This window comes from Mytilus edulis, chromosome 4, assembly GCF_963676685.1.
Source record: "Mytilus edulis chromosome 4, xbMytEdul2.2, whole genome shotgun sequence".
In the NCBI taxonomy this organism is placed as follows: domain Eukaryota; kingdom Metazoa; phylum Mollusca; class Bivalvia; order Mytilida; family Mytilidae; genus Mytilus; species Mytilus edulis.
Genome location: NC_092347.1, coordinates 49,648,240 through 49,671,333, shown reverse-complemented (window position 1 = coordinate 49,671,333; position 23,094 = coordinate 49,648,240). Strand labels below are relative to the sequence as shown.

At 31.0% G+C, this 23,094-nt stretch overlaps 2 protein-coding genes across 2 annotated transcripts in view; one reads left to right on the top strand and one right to left on the bottom strand.

The window, feature by feature from the left end:
• The window catches only part of LOC139519895 (erythroid differentiation-related factor 1-like), a 495,405-nt gene that overhangs the window by 198,727 nt on the left and 273,584 nt on the right, over nucleotides 1–23,094 (top strand). The window lies entirely within an intron of this gene.
• LOC139519893 (dual oxidase 2-like) overlaps nucleotides 1–23,094 on the bottom strand; it is a 59,071-nt gene that overhangs the window by 2,258 nt on the left and 33,719 nt on the right. Inside the window, exons 16-30 of the mRNA XM_071312184.1 lie at nucleotides 18,649–18,866; nucleotides 17,678–17,863; nucleotides 16,285–16,510; nucleotides 15,550–15,643; nucleotides 13,241–13,422; nucleotides 11,851–11,929; nucleotides 8,113–8,306; nucleotides 7,635–7,865; nucleotides 5,779–5,872; nucleotides 4,853–4,902; nucleotides 4,099–4,380; nucleotides 3,380–3,612; nucleotides 2,564–2,722; nucleotides 630–785; nucleotides 146–274 (exon numbers count right to left, since the gene is read on the bottom strand). Of these exons, the coding sequence (XP_071168285.1) occupies nucleotides 146–274; nucleotides 630–785; nucleotides 2,564–2,722; nucleotides 3,380–3,612; nucleotides 4,099–4,380; nucleotides 4,853–4,902; nucleotides 5,779–5,872; nucleotides 7,635–7,865; nucleotides 8,113–8,306; nucleotides 11,851–11,929; nucleotides 13,241–13,422; nucleotides 15,550–15,643; nucleotides 16,285–16,510; nucleotides 17,678–17,863; nucleotides 18,649–18,866 (2,513 nt within the window). The remainder of the gene's footprint in view (nucleotides 1–145; nucleotides 275–629; nucleotides 786–2,563; nucleotides 2,723–3,379; nucleotides 3,613–4,098; nucleotides 4,381–4,852; nucleotides 4,903–5,778; nucleotides 5,873–7,634; nucleotides 7,866–8,112; nucleotides 8,307–11,850; nucleotides 11,930–13,240; nucleotides 13,423–15,549; nucleotides 15,644–16,284; nucleotides 16,511–17,677; nucleotides 17,864–18,648; nucleotides 18,867–23,094) is intronic.

The following is a 23,094-nucleotide window of genomic DNA, read 5'->3' as shown; positions in this document are numbered from 1 at the left end:
ATTTCGATTCGAATTGTCAATTGAATTGAGATATGAATTTACATTAAGCATCTTTGGTATCGAATGATATGCATAATGTCTCTTCGACATTTCGGAAAAAAATCCTTACAAAATAAAATAGGTGCATGTTGTTTAATTCACTTACATTTGGATGTTCATATTTTAGTGACTGCAGGAAGTCTTGAAAATTTGGTCGTCCAAAATGTGTCTTTGCCGCCAATCCAGTAAACAAACTTTTACCTGCGATCTTTTGGAAATGACGCTCACATATGTACTAAAAACAGGAAAACGAGAATGCTAGATAAAAATTATATCCTTATCGTAAATTAACACAAATAGATGGAAATATGTTGGCTACACTGAGTTAGCTACATTTTTATAAGTACAGCTACTACATGCAATGCAAATAATAATATATCGGAATAATTTTAGAAAGAATTTTTACATCAAAACCCTGTGAAATAATAGAAATCAAAGAAAGCAATATATAATTAAAAGTGTAGAAGCCTTTCAACAGCGTAGTCGTTCAATTTTGATGGAAGGAGATGAAAAATGCTTGCAACATGCTTATTTCTTTCACGCTTTTTTTTGCATACTGCAAACTATTACAAAAGAATTATCATACATACCAGCATAGTGGTTCTCAAATCAAATTTTTGCTGAAACTGAGTGATAAATATGTGTGTAGCCACCAGGTTATTTGTATCGTTTGTTTCAACTTCACGAATCACGTCTGTCAACCATTCAAATTGCTTTTGAGATCGGGTTACCCAAATGAAATAGACCTAATGTAACGAAATACAATATGGCGTAAAATTATATCAACTAACAATTCGAATCAAAAATTACAATAAAATTTAATTCACCTTGGACCTGAATTTATTTATTTCCGTGAAATATGTCAATGTTGTGATTCTGACAAATGTTCTTGTTTATTCTTTAGTTTTCTATGTTGTGTCGTGTGTACTATTGTTTTTCTGTTTGTCTTTTTTATTTTTAGCCATGGCGTTGTCAGTTTGTTTTAGATTTATGAGTTTGACTGTCCCTTTGGTATCGTTCGTCCCTCTTTTCTTAATTAATGGGATATAGATTTAATAATACAGCGGAATATGTTCTATATACCTCAACGAGTAAGTCTTTCCTTACTCTTATTTGCAGACAGCTTTTTTGTATCTTGTGATCTTAAAAGTTAATAAACGTTAAAAGACAAATGTATAAATAGATTCTGAAAGAAAACAATTGATGATTTATTGTTTAACAATAGTAAGGATTGTTTGTCAACAGATAACGATAGGTAAACATCGAGTGTAAAAGAGGCATTAGCTGTCAAATTTATGTTGATTGATTTGACTCAAATTCTCACATTTGATTTAAAACACACTAAAACATACTAAAACATATATTTAAATTACAATCAGTCTGAAATAAACAGTAAACAATGCATGTACTCCATTAAATATATCAGAATATCGTGTGTATTTCAACAGGACGCCATATTATTAACTATCAAGATGACATCCGAAGACTTCCAATCGTAACATAACACGATATAAACATAACCCGATATCGATAGATAGCGACCCCGTGCGATTTTATTTTGCCAGGTTGGTTTAATTTCATGTTATAGATTAAATAATACGTGAATTACCTGTATAAGAATGCATCGAATCAGTAAATGAAATGGTTTAGCTGTGTTTTTCTTTTAATATTAACATTATTTTCCTTTAGAAGGCAGACCACAACTTAAACATGCGTAACAAAGCTCTAGATAATGGGTTGAATTGCAGGTCATATGAATACAGATTCAATGAGGTCATTTTATGCACTTGCAGGTGAATAATTCATCACCGAAGTATATTTGCTTATTATGGAAAAAATTGAACCAAATTGGCTGCTAAAAACGAATTACTATTGCATTATTTCATTTTTAATAATGTAATAATGAAACAAACAAAATCATATTCTATTTTTTCCTGATCTAATGCCCAATTAATCAGCAGCTAAAATTGCGATCCGATAATTTGAAAATAAACATGCACAGATAACATCGTTTTGAATGAATGCATGCATAGGTTCAATAATTTCCTTAACATTATAATAACTAGAAACTGATTTTCTATTACTTGATTCAACTTTGTACTTATTTGGCAGTTTTAACTTTTTCTAATTCGAGCGTCACTGATGAGTCTTTTGTAGACGAAACGCGCGTCTGGTGTAAATACAAAATTTAATCCTGGTATCCATGATCAGTTTATTTATTGCCACACCTTTTATAACTACTTTTCAAAAAGACTTGTGTTTATTCCCTGTAGCTTTGCAATCGAAATCTGTATCGATGTAGCAAAGCTTAATTTGTTCGTATCCACTTGTTCATATATTATAGAAAATTAAACTTTTAACTACCCTAATTGATTGCGTGCTTTGATGTAGAAGTCAACAATAAATACGCAGGTACAAAAACAAAATAAATTGCACAGAATTTTGTATTCTAACAGTAGAAATCGATACAGTTTGTAATCATTTTAAAGCAGGATATTATCCATAAATGATTTTTAAAGGTTACCTTTTGACATGGAAATTTTACAGGAGATTTAGATCTGTAAACAATGTCTTTAAGAATTGATGCAAAAGGTGTGACGCCAATGCCACCACCAACTAATACAGCAACGGGATATTTATACCAATCTTGATGACCTTCTCCGAATGGACCATCAACATATAACTGAAAATTAAAATTCCAATAATGTTAATATATATATATACCAATAAATCTCAATGGATTAAGGATGGGTGTGAAAGGGTCAGCATCCAAAGAACACAAAAAAGTTGATTAATTTGTCAAAGATAACACTAACATCGTCAACGATGGAAAATAAATTACCCTTGTTATCACTATTTAAAAGTCTACCCATATCTATTATATTAAAGTATTTATATCATCGAAAAAGATAGCTGAATCTTTAACTATTAATTTGATTGCACCTTGATTCGTATTTAAATCATTTTTTTTTATCAAATAAAAAATGTGAAAATCAGTAGATGGGGTATTCGCTGGACAAAAATTTAAAACAATACAAATCAGAAAACAAATGGACATGCGTTTAACAGGAGCTTGAAATTCGGGTTAAAAATTTATTTGAATTATTACCAACGCAGATCACAAGTTCATATTTACAAACGTGGACAATCTGTATTATGACAACAAGTTTGCTTTAGATAACTATATTTTGTCCTGTTTTCCCTCGCAACGGTGTTGCACAAAAAAAAAGAAATATTTATTTTAGATGGCAACGTAATCAATTAGTATTATCGTTGCAGATTCAAGGATCTTTCCTGCTAGTAATGTTACAGATATTTATTTGTTTAATTCAATATTTACAGGTGGATATTTGTCTCCCTCTTCTATATTATTTGCATCGTACACTCTTCTGAGATTCGTTGTCCACGGTCCTACCGCTCTGATGTGTAGACTCAAGAAGTCCTCATGAGGAGCAGATGTAAGAGTAAATGGATGATATTCCGAATCTCCTAACTTTATACAAGCTATTCGTACCCACTGTCCAGATTTGTACTCAAAATTCAACGGTCTTCTGAATTTCAAAGCCGTCACCTCTGCAAATATCAAAGTATGTTTCTTATATTAAAATATCATAATGCACGGTGATCTAAAGTAGCGCTTTGTGCATTAACGAGGATACTCAAAACGTAAAGTCACAAAAATACTGAACTACGAGGAAAATTCGATCGTAAAGTCCTTAATATTTGGAAAATTATTCTCAGATTGAAAAAAAAAAAGAATGTAAAGCATTTGAGAACCACAGAAACAGATCATCCTGTACTGTTTAGTGTCATCTTTACACGAGTAGTTGCATCGTACATGACGTAAGTTTAAGCACATTTATATAGCTTTATTCATTGAAAAGTTACAGACAAAGTGTAAAATCATGGTATAGACCAAAGTACTCGCGATCAGACATTTGCTCGAATCAAATGCATGAACACAGTTTGCAATTTTCCTTTATATTCATAAAATGTATGCAGTTACATGACCAAGAAATTGAGAACTTTAATCTGGAAATAATGTCAAACTACACTCACCAGAGGGTAGAAGTTCTGCCTGTTTTACTTCAATCAGTATCTGATTCCGTGATAAACTGAATAGTTTGTCCAAAACAAACAGTATTAGTGGTCCTAAGAGATAATAATGAGTAAGTGGACTCTGCACCAGTCTTCCAAGACCATGCATTATAAGGAAAATGTATAGTAAGATATAAAAACTATGAGTAATCCAAAACGCTCTGAACAGGTTACGTCTGACAAATGGCATGGCGAACACATACATCACTATAACAATCAAAGTCAGAATAATTCCAGTCATTCCTAAAGAAACAGATAATTAACAATATCAGTAACAGTGGATTTAAAATAAAGCTATCAATATGCACAAATTAAAAAGAAACTAACCAACATTCATTATTATGCAAGTACAGTAATCACATTACAGTACATGCTATCAAATTAAGTTTCTACAAATTGTCATCATCTCCTCTAAAAATATTTGACCATATCATTCCATGTCCCGCTCTCAACAACCAATTTCCATATTCAGTAAACACGGAATTTGTGTTGTAAACTTGATTAGTTATATGTTTTTTTAAAGTTCACATTACAATGGTCAATAATTGACATGTGTACTTAGTTTTATAATGATGTAACCACAGCGTCATGAACGAACAGATGTTCAGCGTTAGGCGGGACATTAAAACAAGCAATTGAGTAAATGCTTGTAATACAAACAATTTCTTTCGTTTATGTTTAAGAAGTAAAAAACTAAAATATATACTGAACGTACCTGTTATTGTCTGGAATGCCCAGTAGTGGAAAGATGCAAGCACGTCTGTTCTACAAGTGAAGAAATGTGATTTATAGTTAAATCGAATATGAAAAATATCTAATAGATTCCAATGACAAAATGTAATAAATTTCAAAAAAAGATTTTTTTTTAGAGAATATAAGTATTTTTGAATTTTCCTTTGAGCTCGTTTTTTAATATCATATTTTTCATAATTAAATTTTCTTTGACGTTGACGTCTAAATTAATTTAAACATTATGCCTGAAAAATATGACAAATCCAGTAAATTGAACTGTTCTGATGTTTTGCTGTATAGAATTTGTATATTTCATGCTGTGTCATATTCCTATTACGATGGAGTAGGCGCAATAAGGTCCTTATTTGGCCCAAAAATTACTGCAAAGTTATCATACATATTTTTAAAGTACCGAAAACTTCACTAAGTTACAAGGTACTCAGAATAACAAAACAATTTTGGACATTGAACAAGTTACCATGGCAACAAATCATGACTTAATTTGAATATTTTTTTTAAAATTTCGTGATTTTCCTTTTTTTCCATCCAATTTTTAGCATATTTTAGATTGAAAAAGTATGAGTGCACCCAAGAAACAACTTTATATTTTGTGATATTTTGTCAATAGTTATAATAAAGCTTCTGTTAAATTATTTTGTTGTTTCTTGGCTGTGCACGATGTTTCCACAACGTAAATAAAGATAGGAAACTGCATCAATTCTGTATTTTTCATCGTTTTTGTGAAAATAGTATGACGTAATTGTGACGTCATCACATAAAAATCTTAATATTTTCGTTTATATTTCTTCTCCCTATGTATTTCTCAACATTATGTGCCTATTTGAAGAAGTTAGCAAACATTTTATTTTCTTGGCCAAAACCAGGCCTTTATGCCCCTGACATACTTACGCCCTGAAATATTCCCTAAAATAACAGTTAGCATCAGATGATGGTTGTGTACTGATATGATACAAATTTATTCCATGTCCAACACAATGTACAACTAAAATTAAAAAGAAGTTAAACCTTATTATCAATAAAACACAAATCAATTTCTGAGCAATCAGGGTAGGATATATAAATGTGGAGCGTTCAATTGGACGAGTCCTACAATTAATGAAACTAATACATGTTAGTGAAAAATCCTACCTCATTATGAATTTAGGTTAAGACTGAATACTGAAGACTGAATACACAATAAATTTTGGTTATGTATCTATAAAATGAACTAGGTGCATCATTCCTCAAAGAACATGATCAGCATAAATAGTTGTGCAATCTGTTCACAGGTGAAAGATACTGATTAAAACTAAGGGGCTGACGAATATTATATGTCTTTTTTTTAAGTCGCATTAACTCGTTAATTAGTACAGAGATATCAAAAAATGAAGTGCAATAACCCATTTAGTCATAAGGATGAATTCGGGTTTTTCGAATCACGATGCATAAAACATTAGTTTGTTGAATATCATGCATCAAAAAGATTTGTTTTGGAAGACAAATACATGAAAATGGGCTGCACAAACTTTCTCTTCTCTTTGTCTCTAATGAATAGTTGCATCATAAGTTCTCCTACCATATAGCCCTATTCTTATATAATTACACTAGATTTATGTTTCATTATACTAACAATTTATTAACAATTAATAAATGATTGGGTTTTTTTGGGACTACGTTATTCTGATTGACTAACTGCACATCACGTAATATTCCTTAAGCAATTGCATTTCTCAATAAAACTTCGAGAACACAATTGTCGTCCCTTGATTTTCGTGGTCCACGAATGTAGTCCCTAGTGTTGACAGTGGGCTACTTGCCATTAATTTTTATACTCCTTTCAGATTTATTTCTTCATGTTCAATGCCTCAAATTGCAAATAGGGGAGTGAAATTACACTGTAATAAAATTTGGGTCCAAAATTTTAAAGGAAAGTAGTGATTTGGTCCAGCTGAAAAAGGTTGAAAATTAGCACTTCGGAAGCTGTCAATTATTTCAAGACGCCCTAAACATAAAATTGTCCATTTTTGAGTTAGAGCCGATGAAGTTTTCTATAATTTTGATATAATCCCAAAAGTAGTACAACGCACTGTAAACATTTCATTGAGAACTCGCAGGTGGGATTTTTAAATTTTCATTTATGTTCTTAAAGAAATGCACTACGAAATAATTGTGGTCTCGGACCATGATAACACGAGGTCCCACAACAAAGTGCACAGGTGAATTAAATAAAAAAATTATAAAATTCGTGTTTTCATGATCCTAGCTAACAAAATGTAATTATAAGTAATGAATGCTTCTTTTTGTAACTTCATATGGTTGTAAAAGCGTTGACCGTGCGCACATTTTTAGAAAATGTACTTCGTTCAACGCTTTTACACCCCGATAAAGTTACAGCATTCAATTCTTAAATAAAAGCTCAGAATAGTGTATAGTTGTATAATTAAAATTTTGACAGCGGGAGTGGCACGGTATGGATCCAAATGCGTGTGGTGTTATAAAATCGGTAACGTTTATGTTATTGCTACATTTATACATGTGATCATCAGAAATTTTACAGTAACGTAGAAACATTTCAACCTTTGTCGTTCTGAAGGAATGTTCTTTGTGTCATTTATTCTTCTTTGACTTTTAACAATTTACCGGCAGTTGAACCAGCACATTTGTGGTACTGTAATCATTGATATTTTGGTGTTGTTAGTGTTTTTATTGGTTTAAGGCATAAGCTATTTATCTCAAATTAAAACTAAAAAGCTATATACACGTACCAGTGAAAACAAGAGCTAATGCTGCAATGAACTTATGCATAGCAATTGCAGAGTCAAAAGGGATAAACCTATGTAGAAACGTCTCTCTCATAAATGTGATAGTATTTCTGCTCATTGTTACCAGCAAACAAGAATATGCCCACATCATAACACTGGCAGCACCTCGTGTTATTGTTACACCATATCCAGCAATTCGTCGTAGTCCACCATGCTCTCTGTCCACGGAATAATCTATTGGAAACAGAAACTGTTTATACGAAATAAGAGCAATTAAACTGTACTTATCATCAGTGCTGAGTAATTTCTGTGCAGTTAAGAAAACAACTACATGTTATAAAATGTTAATTACAAGTGTGTTGACGTTAATATAATGCTATCTATTTAAAACACATTATCTTGTAGTTTTGTCCTTTGACAATATAAATTTAAACCTTTTACAAACAAGATGTACAAGAAAAAACACGATATAAACACTTACAATATGCTCTCTCTACGAATATTCCAACTGTTACTAAAGAGTATAATGTCACCCAGAATATTTGTAATCTGTAGTTTTCCACATAACTTATAAACTCAAACCATTTCTGTCTTAGTTTTGTTTGTGGAAATTCTTTCTGTTTTGTAGTAACAAGCACTTTAGTTTTCCTGTTGTCTGCTTTCCTGTCTAAAGTTCTGAAATAAAATTGAACCCAAGTTTTAATTAAGTTAATCTTCAATCGTAGTTTGATTGACGTACCGTACCATGTGTTCTTTTTGCTTGAATATCTAGCAGTTAAGTGTATAATAAATCTACAAAAAGTTATCTACCGAATAGTACTACGCAATCTCTATGAAGGATTTTTTTCCTTAAAATACATATTGCGTCTCTTTTCAAATTAATAATTCAAATATTAAGATATTATATTCGGTAAAATCGGTAGTATACTGTTACTTATAAAAAGAAGATGTGGTATGATTGTCAATGAGACAACTGTCCACAAGAGACCGTATACATTTAATGAAGTGGTACGGCAAAAAAAAATAACATCAAATCAAATGTTTCCAAATCAAAATATGATTAAAGAGTAATTCATTAAATTCATGGAAAATGTTCTTTGCTAAAAATTAGTGGATTAGCTGAGATAACTATCCACGTCTTATTCAAGTAGATATTTGGTGAAGTCACATGATGATAAATTTTCAACTATAAAAGGTAAAACAATTGTCGTTACTGCTAGAAACAATAAAAGATTTTAATACAGCGTACAGTGGATGACTTGTAGAATAAGTGTATTCAAAGAGTTTATATGTGTGGTTTATCAATTTACGAGCTTTATAAACTACATCATCGCCAAAGTGATTTCATTAATTATGTTTTCCTATGATTGATGCAGGATAACTGTGATGCTTTTGTTTTACAGCTAATTATATACATCAGTACATGCAAACCACTATAAAAACTAACAGACATATGGACTGGAGAAAATCAAAAGCGCATACATTTGTTTTTCTATTTCGGATGTTAGATGAAAGAAGAATGTAATGAATCAGATGATACACGCAGGTTCGTGCAACCATGATTTAAACTTACTCAAACATAAGATGCAAGCAAATATCCTGCATCAAAAGTGTACTTTATACATTATTATATGTAAAAAAGAAGATGTGGTATAATTTCCAATTAGACAACTATCCATAAGAGACAAGATCACACAGAAATTAACAACTATGTGTCACATTTAGGCCTTCAACAATGAGCAAAGCCAAAACCGTATAATAAGCTATAAAAGGCCCCGAAATGACAAATGTGAAACAATTTAAAAGAGGAAACTAACGGCTTAATCACTATCATGACAATGCCTACCGACGGTCACTTAACTCAAAACTATTACTGCATTTATAGCGTTCTTGATGAAGGTAAATCCAGAAAAGCGCTTCGGACGCATGAAATTATTAAACGTGTTTTTATTAAATTTTTTATAATGTTGCGTTCAAAACATCAAAACATAATGCATATCAATATGTTCATATATTTGTCTAAATTCAATAAGCAAACTTTCATATGATGTATATAGCAATCGAAGATGAAATAGAGTTAATATCGGTTCCTGAAGTCAGGAATGAAATATTATGCTTTCCGTTATAGCAGAAGAAATAGGTCGGATAATGGAACTTTGATATGAATTCATCGTTTTTTCGAAGAACAGGATCTCTGAGATGTCTAAATATAATCTATATCAAACATAAGATGAAAGCAAATATCCTGATCAAAAGTGTACTTTATACATTATTATGTGTAAAAAGAAGATGTGGTATAATTGTCAATGAGACAACTATCCAAAAGAGACAAGATGACACAGAAATTAACAACTATAGGTCACATTACGGCCTTCAACAATGAGCAAAGCCAAAACCGTATAGTAAGCTATAAAAGGCCCCGAAATGACATATGTAAAAAAATTAAACGAGAAAACTAACAGCCTTATTTATGAATCACTATCATGACAATGCCTACTGACGGTCACTAAACTCAAAACTATTACTGCATTTATAGCGTTCCTGATGAAGGTAAATCCAGAAAAGCGCTTCGGACGCATGAAATTATTAAACGAGTTGTTATCAAATCTTTTATAATGTTGCGTTCAAAACATCAAAAACATAATGCATATCAATATGTTCTTATATTTGTCTAAATTCAATAAGCAAACTTTCATATGATGTATAGCAATAGAAGATGAAAAAGAGTTAATATCGGTTCCTGAAGTCAGGTATGAAATATTATGCTTTCCGTTATAGCAGGAGAAATAGATCAGATAATGGAACTTTGATATGAATTTATCGTTTTTTTGGAAGAACAGGATCTCTGAGATGTCTAAATATAATCTATATCAAATGTTATAGAAAATATGTTACATAACCTGTACCTTGCATAAATGTCAAATTTTTATCTAAAAATTTTGAAGAAAGCATGATAAAAAAATATGTAATACCAGATATAACCTACTGGATTACATAAAGACTATCACGTTGGATGGTTCCCAATCATCTCACAAAAAGGTAAATTTGATATGCATGCGTACCTCTTTTCGAATTGTGAAAAGAACAGCAATTCGAATTCAAGTTACATAAATTCTGCTGAATGATTGTTTCATCAATATAAGACCTATATCAGAAGTTCATAACTTTTGTTAAAATTCATCCTCTTTAAAGTGAATTGTCGTTTAATTATTTATAAAATTCGATTGGTTTTATATTTTTTTCCAGTTTCGTTCAATTTATTTAGTTCTCAAGCTAGCAAACAAAATTTTCATTAAGTGTCATGATAAGTCGTCGAATGATCAAATCAAAATGTTTAGAAGGAGTCATTATATATTTCAATCATATTTCTTTTTTTTAAACTTTTTTTTCTGTGTGCCATAGTTTTAAAGATAATAAACTAACAGTCATTACATGTACCAAACTCTATTGTTACAGCGACTATTTTTAAACATTGATGATTAAAGTTAGTAACCACTTATTTTTATGGATCTAGTATTAATAATCAATTTTGCTTTGTACAAGTACGGTCTTTAGCTTTGTAAAGTACGGTATCTATATTTCAGTTTTCTGGATAATATTTAAACACATAAACTTTCTAAAAAGTCGTTTTCTAACGGTATGGGTTTTTGGGTTTTGCTCCTTGTTAAAGGTCTTACAGTGACCTTTACTAATTGCTAATATCAACGGCATTTGATTTCTGATGGATAGTTGTCTAATTGGAATTCTTATCACATACCTTTAATTAAATTACATAAAAGGAGTCCGGTGATGTTTTCAGTCACACTGACGGTAGTGTATAGATCCCATCTTTATTTGTTCATCCTGACTTTCTGGACCTTGTGCCTTGACAGAATTTTTTTATCTGTCATAATTTCAAGATATTGAACAACTACTACCATTTATCATTATGTATAAATTTTACCTAAATGAGTTAAGGACAACCCAAAATTATCTAAATGAGTTAATAACAACCCAAAATTATGACAGACAGTCTACAGATTGTTCTGGTTAACTTGGTTTTATTTGGCCTGTCATCCAAAGGGAGGATTTATTTAGAAACATTAACACTGACAACTGTCGATGGCATATATCATGTATTACCAAATCTGATCTGTTCCTTTTGTTTTAGAAGATTAAATAAACTTTTATATAAAAATAATACATATTTAAAAACAAATCTACTACGTTTGTAACATACCTGTAGCTCTTTATGAATGTCTTTCGTCTCTGTTCAAATTTTGCTGATTTATTTTGTTTCAGATCTCCAACTGCATCAGCTGTTAACATATGAATCATATATCTTAGTCTTTTAACTAACACCTTGAAACCATGAATCTTACATTAAGATAAGTTGCCTAATCGAGAGCTTAACTGATGAAAATTAAGCAAAACAACCATGAGAAATAAACCGTCAATTATCAATTACTTTGTCATTTTTGTTTTGCTAAAAACAAGCTTAATTACGTTAATCATGTTTATGATGATGCTAAAAAACCAGATAATAAGATATTGAAGAAAATGATTTTCAGGAGCAAATATATGTGCTGAACCCTAACGACATTTCACTGTTCTTTATAGAAAACTTATACTTCTTGGAAGCAAGGGAAGTGACTTTCTTCAGATTATAACATAGAATGAGATTCGTGACTTCAGAAATAATTCGTTACAATGCACTAAACTATGGTCTAGTTTGAAAAATAAATCAGTAGATTGTATTTGTAATTTTTGAAAAATAAAAAAATTGGTGGGAAAAGATTTGCTTGTGATTTTCCATATATTAAAAAATAGAATATAATAATGATTTTCACAGATTCTCAAAGGCGACCATTTCAACTATATCAAATAAGATTATCAAAAAAAAGGGATCAGCAGGCAAATTTTGTTATGGTATTACAAGGATACAAGGATAAAACTAGAAGATTCCGAATATCTGACAAAAGGTAAAAAAACAAGAGCTTTGGATTTTGCCATTTGATTAGGGACTTTCCTTTTAAATTTTCCTCAGAGTTCAGTATTTTTGTGATTTTACTTTTTACAATGCTATATTTCAAGTTACAAGTCGTGCAAAATTGGCCAAATTTGTATAGTTAGTTCCATGAAAAACATTTGTTTTTGTGAATAAAAAGAAATCTATGAGATAGAAAATAGGTTTTATAATATGCTTTAAGAAAATGATAGGAAAAAATGATGTAACTGAACTTGTTTTCTTGCTACCAGTGAAAAAAAGGAAAATTTCACTATCATTCCAGTATAAAAGTATTAAAATAAAAGTTATCTCCCCTTAAATGGCAACTTTGAAAATTTGACCCTAGAAACACAAATATTGATAGTTTTAAAATTTTTGATATTTAAATAAATCACTTTTTTTCTTTGATTAAATAAAAATCACATAAATTACTAATCTCTAAAAAAAATTCAGATTACTGCAAGAAACTACACCAATTATGTACTGATATTGTACAATCCAAGATGGCGGTATGCAGTGAATCTTCTTTAATTCTCGTGTATTTAAAATGCTACCATAAACATTTGATATTATAAAACTCAGAACAGATCAATTGAAATATGCAATGTTTATGGATACTTACATGTTATATTTAGTGTAGCATTTTGAAGAGTACTACCATATTCCTCAGAGGCAAAAATCTTCTTGAAACTCTCGAATCCAATCTTTTCACCTGGTGACAAACCAGCTGATGAATACATAGTATCTATCAAATCATTAAGATCTTTCTGGTCGATGGACGTGTCTGACAGGTCAAGAAGCGACCTAAAAATTATGAGGCGGCTTACATTGAATCCAGTTATTGCAAAAATGTATTCAAAACTTAAACATAATTATTATTATATCAACTAATATTACAAGCTTTACAATTGCTTTCTTGTTTGATACTTGTTTTTGTAAATACGTGGCTTTTAAATAGGTAGCTTCTGGCATTCCTGATGAAGGATGATTTAGAAAAACGTCAATAGGAATAGGACAGTAATTGTTTATCACTTGTTGTTTGATAGCGTTTGATGTTTCAATTTTCAGGAAGTTTTCTGTTTTTTAATTTCCCTTGGAGTTCGATATTTTTATGATACTTATTTTAACGAACACAAATTCAAAATGTATAATAAATTCGATTTTTTTGGGGTATATTCAAAGTTAACATTTATTTGAATCTGACTGCTATTGAATTTGTAAATACCTAGCCAGATGGACCAAACTTCAACTTACTTTTGTATTTTTGTTCAAGGATGTACTTAGAAGAGTTTTAGGAATTGGCGTCAGATGTTAGGATTCCTTTTGGGGCTTTTCTTTCATTTTTTTTTCTATTTTTCTGTTTATATCTTACTTCAATAGCTCATAAAAGGTCATATTCCAAAATTTAAGCATATTCTAGACTTCTTTTCCTTCGATTTGAGACCCAATTTATACCATTGCAAATAGAAATCCTAGTCACCATTACCGACCATTTTTTAAGATCAAATAATTCGAAAAGGAGCTCTATACCCTATCAATACTTTTGACTTTTTGTTCCCTTACTCATGCTCTTCTGACTTATATTATCAATTTTAATTTCCTGAATTGTTTATTTTGACATCAGTATATCCTTAAATCTTATCATGATGTTTATATGTTTAACCCGTACGAAATTATAAGGCGTATTACGCCTGGAAATAAGGCGTAAACTAGGCGTAAGTGGTAGTTACGTGTCTAGATCCAAGCGTAAGGGAGCAGGAAACGTAAATTTGTAGTCCTTACGGGCGTAGAAAAAAGCAGTTAACCTGGCGTAAATTGAAATAAGCAAGGCGTAAGTTTTCTTACGGGCGTAAATTGAAATAGGCAAGACGTAAATTTTCTTACGGGCGTAAAACTGTTGGTATGGCGTAAATAGAAATACCCATAATGCTTTGTTTAAAGGATCATGGGATTTTTTTTTCAAAATTTGGCTCTTTGGTTTTAGTTTGTAAAGGTTGGACACATGGCAGCTTCATATATTCAGGGATAATTTGCCTTTTTTGTGCTTTTTGGAAGAATCTGAAATTGGAAATACTGAATCTAATAAATAAATGAAAATTGTGAAATAAAAGGAAAGTAGTTATACATGGTAAATAATAATAATGTGAGTATAACTAAGTTATTTAAAAGTATTATGTTCTATCAGAATTTTTGAAATCCCAAAACCTTTATCCTTGGATAATAACATTAAAATCTTTTACTTTAAGTTAAATTGCAGTATTATCATTTATAAATTAGTTCAAAAGACAATAATTTTCAAAAACAACTTAGTTAAAATGCTATTTCAAGAAAAAATAGTTGTTATAATTCTGATTTAAACTTAAACTTATTTGAGCCATTGTCTGCATAAAATGTATTTATTTCTATATTAGCTTCTTCAATGGTTAATATTTCAAGTTTTTTGTCAAACAATAAGAAATAAAAGCAACAGTACAGAAGTTTGTATCAATACACAAAAGTACACAGCTTAGGGTTAATACACTGAACTAAAATAAGTGTAGTATTATGTAAGGATATTACGCCTGGTTTATTTATTGACCAGGCGTACTCATTTGCATATTACGCCTATTTTTTTGTGAACCAGGCGTACTCATTTAAATATTACGCCTAATTTTACGCCTGGTTTACGCCTTAGTTACGCCTAATTTACGCCTGGTTTACGCCTGGTTGACGCCTGGACATGTATTCAGTAAACACTGCAATGCCGCCAGGATAAAGTATGATTTTTACGCCTGGTTTCCGTGTCATATACGGGCGTCACAGTTCGTACAGGAAGGATTCAAATTTTCAAGGTAAACCTTTTAAATCTAAACTTAAACTTGATACGCGACGGATGTACGGCAGATATAGTTAAAAATGGTTGTAAAGAAGATGATATTGATTTTTATTTACTTTAACATTTTGCTGAAATCTTGTTTTGTGAGGTGTCCTTGCTTCTTAATGTCATACATATTGAAAATCATCTGTGCTTTTTCTTCGGCATCACCTGTAAAACAAAAAAGTACGCACAATTAAAGAAAACACATCTTTTTGTCGACTCGTTAATCATCGGTTAATAAATGTCGCTTATAACTGTCGCCATACTTAATACGTGTTGCCTTTTTGTATGCAATAGTACAGTTTATGAAAAATATCAATGATTTACTTTCTATCGCATTTCACACTGCAAGGTATACAAAAGTTATATGAATGTGCCATATACAATGCATAAAAAAAAGGTGAAAGGAATAGTTGTGAAAGGTACACAATACTGTAAATTAAAAAAATATTGCACTGTTTTTATTATTGCCACAAATACGACAGGTTATGTTCGCATTGATTTAAACTCGCATTATGAAATTTGTATATGCCTTAAACAAGATTTTTCTCAAAATTTAAAATCGAATTTTACAAAATAACAAAATCGGCTTAATAAAAGCACTCACTAATTTCTGAATTTTTAGTAAGTGAAATGCAAAATTACAACAAATGTTGTCGAGTTGTATCTAGAAATTTGATGTACTCAACGAATGAAGTACAGCTTTAAAAACACATAGAAAAATTGTAATGATATGGTCATATTTCAGTAAACAAGCCAAAACTATTGTTACCAGATTGACGTTGCCCCAATTAATAATTTTACTATACCAGCTGCTAAAATCTGAAAGAGATCCAGAAACTCCTCAAATCCAACAAATCCATTTTTGTCTTTATCTACCATAAGAAACATGTTTCGTACAAACACTGATGTAGGTTTCAGGCCAAGTGCTTCGGAAAATTCAGTACGTGTCAGTTGAATGTTTCTAATCTTGTTCAATTCTTCCAGTTGTAAGTTATGACCCATGTCTAAGTTAGATTTTGTATTTTTAAAACCCTGTAAAATTTTTGATACTGCTGAAATATATCACATTGAAACAAGAGCAACATTAAATTCATGCAAAATAATGAATTGATTGGATATAATTAAAAAAAGACTAAGGGGAAAATCCTGCTATTCTATTAAAAAAGATATGAGTCCAATTGATAAAAAAAGACAAGTATATTTGCACAATTATGGATTCTGAAAATATATCTATTTGTTCAAATTGTGCTGTCAACAGACATCTCTTTTTGTAATCGTTAGGCAACAATATTTAACATTGGGGAAATCGTTGGTAAAAAAGCTCATAATGAAAAGCATATGAGATCAACCCGCTGTTTTTTAGGCTTCTTTTTTCTCAATCTTTGTTGTTTTCTGTATAGTGTTGTATATACTGTGGCACTGTCAGTTTGTTTTCGACTTGTTTGAATATCTATTTTGTTCTACGGAAACAACAGAAAGTGTAATTTTCTAAATTATATTTTTTCTTTGACCAAAGGCTTGCCTTAGCCCATGGAAACTGTTGGCAGCCAATCGACAACTGTACTTAATCGATATAATACTCGGTATCTTCTTCGAAAATGAAATGGTAAAACATGTATTCTGCAGGTCAAAAAGCAAAGCATCATAATACATATTTCCTAAGTGAAAAGACTCATAATTCCTACAAAGTCTAACCCGAATAATCCAGTCGTTCTATTACACTCACTATCGATCACTACATAATCGGAGACAGTAAGGGCTTGAATTATTCGACTTAACAAAAGTCTAAAGATTAAAAATTTCTCCGGGATATGCATATAATGTCTACATAATATGTCCTTATTATCTACAAAGTTTCATGATATTGAAATAAAAATAATGAGTCATAATTTCCTGTAGATATGAACAATCACATAAAATGTCCTTATATCTACAACAAATCTTGAAATTCTATTGTGTGGTTTCAAAGGAGTTGCGATGATATGAACATGACTGTCGGACTGACGGATAGACGAGCGGACAGACGGATAGACGAGTGGACATACGGATGGACAGATGGACGGACGGACGGACGGATTGGTCAAAAAAATTATACCCATATGGAACTTTATTCCGTGGACTATAAAGATACAACTTTTGATGATCAGGTTAAAGACATAGCAGGAGACATTTAAATACCTAGGCTATGAAATAACATACCTGCAGGCAGACAACACGAAAGAATGTGTCTAACAGTTCTTGTCTTTTCTCTTTTGTATTAGCCTCATCCATTATGGTCTTTTCTGTAAACTGATGTTTTTCGCGATTGATTTTTAGGTCTCTTAAAAACGCTTCCAATGTCATAATAAATCCCCCTCTTTCTTCCATGTCATTGAATTTAAGAATCTGTGTCATAAAAATGTGATCAGAATTACCGAAAGAACTAAAAGTTTTCAATTCAAAGATATATAAAAACTCATCAAAGATAACAAACTTATGATATGATATGATACGTTAGATGCGAGTTTCGTCTAAAAACAACAATCAGTGGTGCTTAAAAGAACAGTTAAGGAGTCAAACCATATCAAAGATGAAGAACATTGAAAAGTAAATTTCTGACAACTTGTTCCAATGCGGCTAAAGCTATTTGTGCTGAGGGTAAAAAAACCTGAGAGTTTCGGATAATATAACATTTTATGAAGATTATATTTAAGGAAAATGAACATTTCAGTGAAATTCATGTCAACAAAAAAGTGATGATTCATGGGCCGGTAAAAAGGTCAGATACTATTCATGTTCATTGAGAGAACTTAAATGGACAAGACTTCTTCTGAAAAGATTTTAGAATAAAAAAGATGTGGAAATAAATTTTCCACGTATACCAAATGACGTAGAAAATAGTAATCATAATCATCGTATAGTCTTCAACAGTGAGTAAAACCATACCACCCAACAAGATATAAAGGCCCCGCAATGATATACATGGAACTAGAAAACAAACGGACTGACATATGCACAAAACAATAAACAAACAAAAAGTATGATAAACCTCAATAAACGACAACCAATGCAATACAGCATCCTAAGTTGTGAAAATTAAGAGACATTTTGATAAATAAATTTAGAAAAAAAAATATTAGCTGTAACTGGTAATATGGTACTGCGAATTCAAAGCCGATTGATAAACTTACCAAATCTATTTCTCCAGGTAACCGCACAGAAAGCATGTTGTTTTCGTGGTCAGTTGATATTCGGAAATGAACCTTCTGAACAGTTCCCTCAATACGTCTAAAATCGAGCATCCTCAGTGGTTTTCTACGTAAATCATTTACATGAATCTTCTTTCTCTCTTTGTCGAATACTACCTTATCTGTTCTCTCTCCGTTTTTAGGCCCGACCCATTCAACAACTAAATAAAGAAAACCAACAAAGTAAAGAGTAAAAAAGGTAAGCATAGCATGTTCGAAATTTCTACTAAAAGACATAGATATAAGAAGATGTGGTGTGAGTGCCAATGAGACAACTCTCCATCCAAATAACAATTTAAGAATAAAAAAAGGGTATAAACGTTTTTACACTAGCCAATACATTTCCATTGGGTTTTTTTTTCTGATCCTTTGAGATGCTTATTGTGTTTGATCTTCAGACAAGTCTATCTGACGAAGGCGCATGTAGCATACAATAATATTTCTTTTGAATAAATGACCAGAATGGATGAAAGTGTCTGAGGGGTGAACATATTTAAAGAATGCAATTCAATAACAAATATATCCAGATAAGAAACCGAGGGGAAGGATATACAATTTTCAACAACGGCCGTGCAATATGCCAAACTATAAGAATTTCGAATACATTACGCAGAAAAAAATCAGTTAACTTCAAGTAGGGTTATCACATTTTATCGATTTCTTATTGTTTCCTATCATCCTTTTGTATTGATACACATACAAATATTTACTACTGAGTAACTTAACTTTTGAAAACTACTGCATTTAACTGTAAAATATTCAATTAATTTAAATTATTCAGGAGTTTTTATTAATCTATTCAGCATAAGTTTGGCCATTTGCAATAAAACTGGTCTTGTTATATTAATTTTCAAAGTGCGGCCTAACCCTGAGCTAATGAATATAAAATTCCTAAATATTTAACAATTTCAATAAGTTCTTTAATTAAGCATTATATTAGTATATTGGCATTTACAAGGATACACGAAAGGCACCGCAACCTTTTACATTTTTATAGGGTTAATCAAAAAAGGTAAGGGTGATAACTTGACACAGGGCAAACAATATGACATCAATATTCCTTTAACGTATGATTTTTTGTTGTTTTTAAAATGAAAAAAAAAAAATAATATTTTGCTAAATGCAACCAATTCAACAGAGTTTATTATAAAAAAAATGTTTTTATGTTACAACGTTTTACAGCAGTTATGAATGTATAAGAAAAACAAAGATTTAAAGCTTTTATTTACAATCTTAAATCCATTTGAGAGTTGTTTTTTTTATCTTACTTAACACGTTTTTAGTTTTGAATATTTTAGTTAGGTAGAGTTATATGAACTCTTGGTATTAAATGATATTATCGAGTCATCCGTAAAACTGTAAAATTTATAATTACAATACTAATGACATAGCTCTGCTGATATTAAAAGAACTATTTGGTCCATAGGCAAATGCAGACACAAGCTTATTAGACACCATCATGCTTCACAAATTTTGAACGCATTTTGATGAATATATGCTTTATCTCGGTTTTAACTCAACATGGAATGGGAACGTTGTAAAAGAGGGATGAAAGATACCAGAGGGACAGTCAAACTCATTAATCGAAAATAAACTGACAACGCCATGGATAAAAAATTGTAAGTATGTTCCATGTTTTGAAACATTATTAAACAGTAGAAATGCACACTTTTCTTTTAACGTATTCCAATCTCATCACTGCTTTATTTCCGTTGTCCAAAATTGGGACAACACAGACCGTAACAATAAGAGTGCTTAAACGTCTTTAAATTATAATCAACAGTAACATTTTATTTGCTAAATACAGTAAAGCAATAGACTTAGTATAGACAAAAAATATAACTTCGACGGAAAATATAAAATCTCGTGGACAGACAAAAATTATGACGTGAGAATGAACGAGCTCAATTGAGTTTTCGTGTACCTATATGACGGTTAGTTTTCTGGACTTTTCAATTATTTTTCTAATTGTGTATTAAATATTTGGCGTTGTGTGCGATCAAATGTATAACAAACATTTTATACGAAAAACAAATGTGACAGACGTGAACCGTTAAACCGCACAGCATAAGAACAAACTATACAAATCAATTGAAAAAGGCTTTCGTTATCACAAATTAAATAAAACCTTTACTACATTCTTCCATAGATATAAAGATCTGGGTTTAAAATTTGGTTGTCTATGTAGAAAACTTATATTAAACGGGATAGCACATCTTCTTATTTACGGAGATGTTGTTTATCGTGCCCAGAAAATTAGTAACGATCCTATTAAACTAGTCGATCCTTTAAATACACATTTTCTTAAATATTTCAAATTCAACGTTGTAAAAAGATCATATAATATCGTTTTATTGGTATTAATATTGATTTTGTTATCAGTAAATTAAAGGCAACTTACATGTTATTGTTATATACATATACACATTCACAGATCTACAATCTTTGAATACCTGTATCTTGGCAATGCTCAAAGTCATGTTTTTCTCGGACTGTTTATTACGTATTTACACTTAATCCTTTTGAAGTTGGATGTGTACTGATTGATAATTTAGTCTTAGATTCATGATTTGTTTATTTGTTATTTGTGTCTTTGAACTAGCGATCAGTAACTGCGAGTACTCTCAAATCTGTACCTAGTGTCTTTATGTATTTGGATTACTCGTTCACTCTTCGTTTTTGTTAGACGTATTTCTACTTGTATCCATCTGAGGTTTGCCTTTTTCAACTAATTTTTATGATTCGTTCTTATTTTGTACTGTTACACCACTGTCCCAGGTTAGGAGAGAGTTGGGATCCCGCTTACCTGTTTAACCCCGCCACTTTCTGTATCTATGTACCTGTCCCAAGCTAGGAGCCTGTAATTCAGTGCTTGTCGTTTGTTGATGTGTTACATATATATTTTTCGTTAAAAAAAATGTACATAAATTAGGCCAATCAATTTTCAGATCGATACAAACAAAAACACTGAAGGACGTAGCAGGGTACATATCCAACCCTCATCCCAAACAACAAAATGTACAGACACGAGAGTACTCACAGTTACTGAAAACTATTGCAAAGCCAAAAACTAATAAAAACAATCATGTTTCTTGTACTAAAATATCAATCTTCACACATCCAATATCCAATGCATCCCGTGTGAAGACAGAGAAAGTCAGAGAAAAACATGACATTGTACAATGCCAAACTAAAGATATCGACATGTTGTAGCACCGTGAAAGTACACACGTGTAATATTAAGTATGTTTTCAATAAACTGATTATAAATTCAATATGTATACCAATAAAAATCAGTTTAAGTCATATGAAACGACAAATCAAAGAGTGTTCTTCAGAAAAAAAAGTGTATGTACAAAAAATGAAAACTAGCCATATAGGTATAAAAACATTTAAATCTTATTTTTTAATTTGAAGTTTCATATTACTTTAATTACAGCGTTGAATATGTAACCTTTTAGTAGAATGTTTATCCATTGTTATAAAACGATCATAACTCAAAAAAAAATTAGTATATTTGGCTAACTAAGTCCTTATGCTTGATTAAATAAACATTCCTTTTTTCGGGAAAATAGTTTTGACGTTCAATAAGCGCTAATTAAAAATTGTGTGCTAGCTCCTCTCAGTGATAAATGTAAGATAACCCTGGGAAATCTTCCAAAATTTTATCCTTATGGGGAGACAATATAATTCGGTTTTCATTTATAGTCTTTTTTAAACAAAATCTTTTTGTGTAGGTTCAAATCATTATTACTCAATAAAACCTTTGACACAAGTTTTAGGTTTCTGAAATGGTATGCTTTTGTCTTTGTGCGTATGAGTATGGCTTCAAAAATAATCAATTCCAGAATCAGAATGAATTTGAAGCAGATGCACTACTCTCGCGGTAAATTGCCTTACCAATCTTAGTATTCAAAAGTATAAACTATGTAGCTAAACTACAATTATAAAAACTAGTTTCTTCAGGAATATATTATCTTAGCTTTATTTGGCAAACCTTTTAGGAATTTTGGTCCTCAATGCTCTTCAACTTTGTACTTTATTTGGTCTTTTTAAGGGTTTTGTATTCGATCGTCACTGCTGAGTCTTTTGTAGAAGAAACCCGACCATGTGATTAAATAGGAAAACTATTGTTTAACAAAGTGTGTGGAAGTGTAGAGTAAAGAGTAGAAAAGCCAAAAAATTTCAACCCAATCAAAGGGACAATTAAAAGCACTAGTCTTTATTATATCCAAAACGTCCAGAGAAATTTTTACGCTTCACAAATTGAATAGTTCCACTACTTTTATATGCTTAAGGACAAAACATTAACGATCAATTCTTCTCTGATAGTAGAGAAGGAACGCATAAAAAACAATTACTATAGGCCGAGGTTAAACGATATATTAC